Genomic DNA, 3,896 nt, shown 5'->3' on the forward strand with positions numbered 1-3,896 from the left:
TCAGAGAAATGGAAATGGTTTATTTCCATTTCTCACCTCTTTCTTTCATAAACAAACAAGAGAATTCTTTCCAATTCCATTTCTCACCCCTCAATTCCCTCTACCAAACACCCCCTTAGTTTCAAAATAGAGGTTAGTGGTTCAATTCACACTAGTGGTTGTTTGTAAATATATATTTGTTAAAAAAAAAAAGAGTAAATTTAAAGTTGGAGGGTGGGTTGTGTCATGTGTGTCGATATTTGCGGAAAGGACTGATTAATTAAAATAATCACATACAATTATTCTCTAAACATCATGCAAATGTAAAAATCTTGCAAGCATAAAAACGAGAATCAGAGACAAATTACCATCACATCCAATTAAAAAGTAAAAGGCCACGTATTTCCTTAACTGCACCCTACTACTTCACAAACTTTTCACACCTTTGTAACTTTCTATTTGGACTCATAAATATGTGTCTCACTAGTGTTTTTTCCAATGATGTCTTGTGCCCGACATTCTTCTAGTTGTCTGGCTATACCTGTTGTCAGGCAATAACTAGATATTTGAAGCAGTTAATCAATTTCTTCCACACAGTTTTTAAGTTTGGTGGGCTAGCTAACTATTGCTTTCATATCTCAGTCTCACAATATCCCTACATAACCCTTGTCGTTTTTCCAACATTCAACTGTATTTTATTTAATTATTTTTATCATTTTGTTAGTTATAAAGTTTTATTATACACACTACTAGAAGAATGTGGAAATTATTATTCTTTTGTAATTCCCTAAGAATCACTTCTTCCTGCAGATAGATATCACTACACTAATGATTTTTATTTAATAAAAGAACATGTGTGTGTAATCATTATCCATTCCCAAAGGAGATTTTTAACTTTTCACAAATTTATACTACTAGAAAACAAGTCATTTTCCCACAAAACTTTCCTATAAATTTTCTACGACAAGTGGTTCCAACAAAAAAATTAAGCTCCAACTTGCTACAACATTATCTAATAAACATTATGTTAAGTCAAAATAGTTTTTGTAGGATAGTTGTAGAAAGTTTGCAACCACATGTTTTTGTAGCAATTTTGTAAGAAAAGTTACGATTTTCAAGCATGTGTTTTTCCAACGTAACTTTTTGTTGGAAAACTGTTAGAAACTGAATTTTCCAACAAATTTCCTACGAATTCAGTTGTAGAAAAACATCTCTTTTTCTAGTAGTGTTACCGTTTTTACCGAGTGGGAACTAAAAAATTCACAATATATGAGGAATCAGTTAGTTAACCATATGGGTGGGGTGATAAGGTGAGTAGGGCGTAGAATAAGACGTCATGGGTTAATTCTTACAGAGTGTAACATTTAGCCGTTAAAAGAAAAACAACAAAGATACACATGGGTACCATATGATCACAATTAAAACAATTGTTTCAAACTCTATATTATACATAATTACACAGTAATCAATTGGTGTTTAGCTTCTAGTTCAAGCTTGAGATCTTGTCTCATCTTTCTTATGAACTCCTCTATTTTCTTATTCAACTCTTCTGTATCCATATCTACACAACCTTGTTCCTCTCCAACATCTTCTGGATTGTCCCTCTCAATCTCATCATTTTGAATATTGTCATCCATTGTTTCGTTGTATGCATCCATCGGTTCTTGTTCGTACTCTGGGGCTTGTTCTATAGTGATGTTATTGTTATTGTCTTCCACGGTTTCCTTGTATGCTTCCATTGATTCTTGTTCATACTCTAGAGGGGCTTGTTCTATAGTGATCATGTTTCCTTCAACAAGCGGTGCGTCAAGTGCGAGAACATGTTCAACATTAACTTCCTTGAAACCGAAAATATTAATGTTCTTGGTGATGAAAGTGAGAATAGTGGTGCACAAGAGGAAGATATATTTTTTCTCAAATGTGTGTGTGAATAATGGGATCACAAATGCTGATAAGTAGTAGTAGTTGTAAGAGGTGAATGTGAGAATGAGAGCCACAGGAAGGAGGAGGAGGTGTAACTGTAATGACATGCTCTTCAACAACATATTATAGAATTTGTGACCACCTTTGGCTTTGTCATCCATTTTTGTTTATTGTATTAATGTGCCTGTTTGTGTATTTGAAACTTGGCTTTTGATGAATCTTCATGAGGGTTATGTCTATTTATAGACACATGAAGTTTCAAAATACACCCTCTCACTTTCTTTTATTGTCTATCACTCATCTCCATTTAAGCAAATTGCATCCAAACCCCTTAATTACTTCATGAACGTAGTTATCTAGAAAATTCATGGACGAGTGAATAATATATATATATATTATATGAAAATGTTCATGTACATTTTAATCTTAACATAAGAATATAGGAAATAATACTAATTTATAAAAAAAAATGAGAACGTAAGAAACAATACCAACCACAATACCAATCTACATAAACAATAATTTATAATAACAAAGAAAAAAACCTAAAAATTACAACAAAAGAATCAAAATCAAATACAAAATAATAATAATATATACCAGCAAATACTTATAACAACAAAAGAAAAAAATCTTATAATAACAACAAAATATAAATCAACAAATACTTATAATGTCTCATAATAAAAAATTAGTAAATATGAGCAAAAAATAGCAGCAAACACCTATAAAAATAAACCGAATGATAACAACATATTGGCTCTCGTTGTTTTCATGTTAAGATTAAAATGTATTTGATCATGTTTCATTATATGTATATACAGTTATATAAATTGGGTAAGAATCCTAAGAGAACCCTTTGCAAATTGAGAACTTTGAGAACCATTTTGGACCACTAAAAACACCTTAATTTTTTTTTAAAAAAAATCATAAAACAAAAAATAATAAAAATTTTAAAAAAGTAAAAAAACCAAAATTCTTATATTTTATTCCGGTTTCATTAAAAAAACAAAAAAAAAATGTTGTATTATACACATATGTATAATTTTATTTAATAATTAGTTACGTAATATACACATATGTACAACATCATTTATCTTAAATTATACACATGTGTACAAAAAAAACATGTAAATGTACATATATGTATATATTATACATATGTGTATATAATCTAGCTAAACCGAGTTTTTTTTATGAAACCGGGATGATAAAATAAGAATTTTGGTTTTTTTACTTTTTTGATTTTTGTGTTTTATTTTATTTTATAATTTTTTTTATTTTTGAGTTTTTTGTGGTCCAAAATGGTTCTCATAGTTCTCAATTTCATAGTAAAGCAAACAACAAACAAAGTCACTCTTTATTATTATTATTATTATTTGTTTTTGTTTGTTTGTTTCTGAGTAAACAAAAAGTCTATACATGATAATATTTGAGTTTATGTTATATAATTCCAAAAAGTCTATTCATTGTTACCTTTTAATCCGATTTCAGAAAATCTGAATTTGACTCTACCAAATTTGGAATTTAATATTATTATTATTTGTCATACCCTTTTTCTTTCTTCTCCAATTGAAGATCTTGGAACTGTCTCTCCGAGTGTATACAATTGTATACACTTTATTCTCCGAGTCGTCTTCGTCAAGACATTGAGGATTCCGCCGTTAGTTTCCAGATCTGCCGTTAACCATCGGTTATCAAGCTCTCGGATCTGCCATTAGCTTCTTCATCATCAAGCTGCTCCTTCGAACAACAACCCACCGTCGTTAGCTTTTGGTAACCTTCCAGATCTGCGGTCATCTTGCAGCTCACAGTTACAGGGACGTAGCGTACTTTCCGGAGGAGTCGTATGGAACACGGAGGTTCCGTGTGTTGGGTCTTGAAAGCCGTTTCCCTTACCCACCACTATTACTATTATATTATTATTATTATTAATAATACTAATACTCTTATTATTACTATCATTATTATAAATAGAAGTATTATTATTGTTA

At 30.4% G+C, this 3,896-nt stretch overlaps 1 protein-coding gene across 1 annotated transcript; it reads right to left on the reverse strand.

Moving 5' to 3' along the window:
• Window positions 1-1,433: 1,433 nt before the first annotated feature.
• Window positions 1,434-2,190, reverse strand: LOC143592398 (uncharacterized). The gene has a single exon (XM_077072330.1). The coding sequence runs from the start codon at window positions 2,061-2,063 to the stop codon at window positions 1,434-1,436; it is 630 nt and encodes a 209-aa protein (XP_076928445.1). The 5' UTR covers window positions 2,064-2,190.
• Window positions 2,191-3,896: the final 1,706 nt, after the last annotated feature.

This window comes from Bidens hawaiensis, unplaced genomic scaffold (genome assembly GCF_021521415.1).
Source record: "Bidens hawaiensis isolate Kalapana, Puna unplaced genomic scaffold, B.hawaiensis_p1.1 tig00040723_1, whole genome shotgun sequence".
Classification (NCBI taxonomy): Eukaryota; Viridiplantae; Streptophyta; class Magnoliopsida; order Asterales; family Asteraceae; genus Bidens; species Bidens hawaiensis.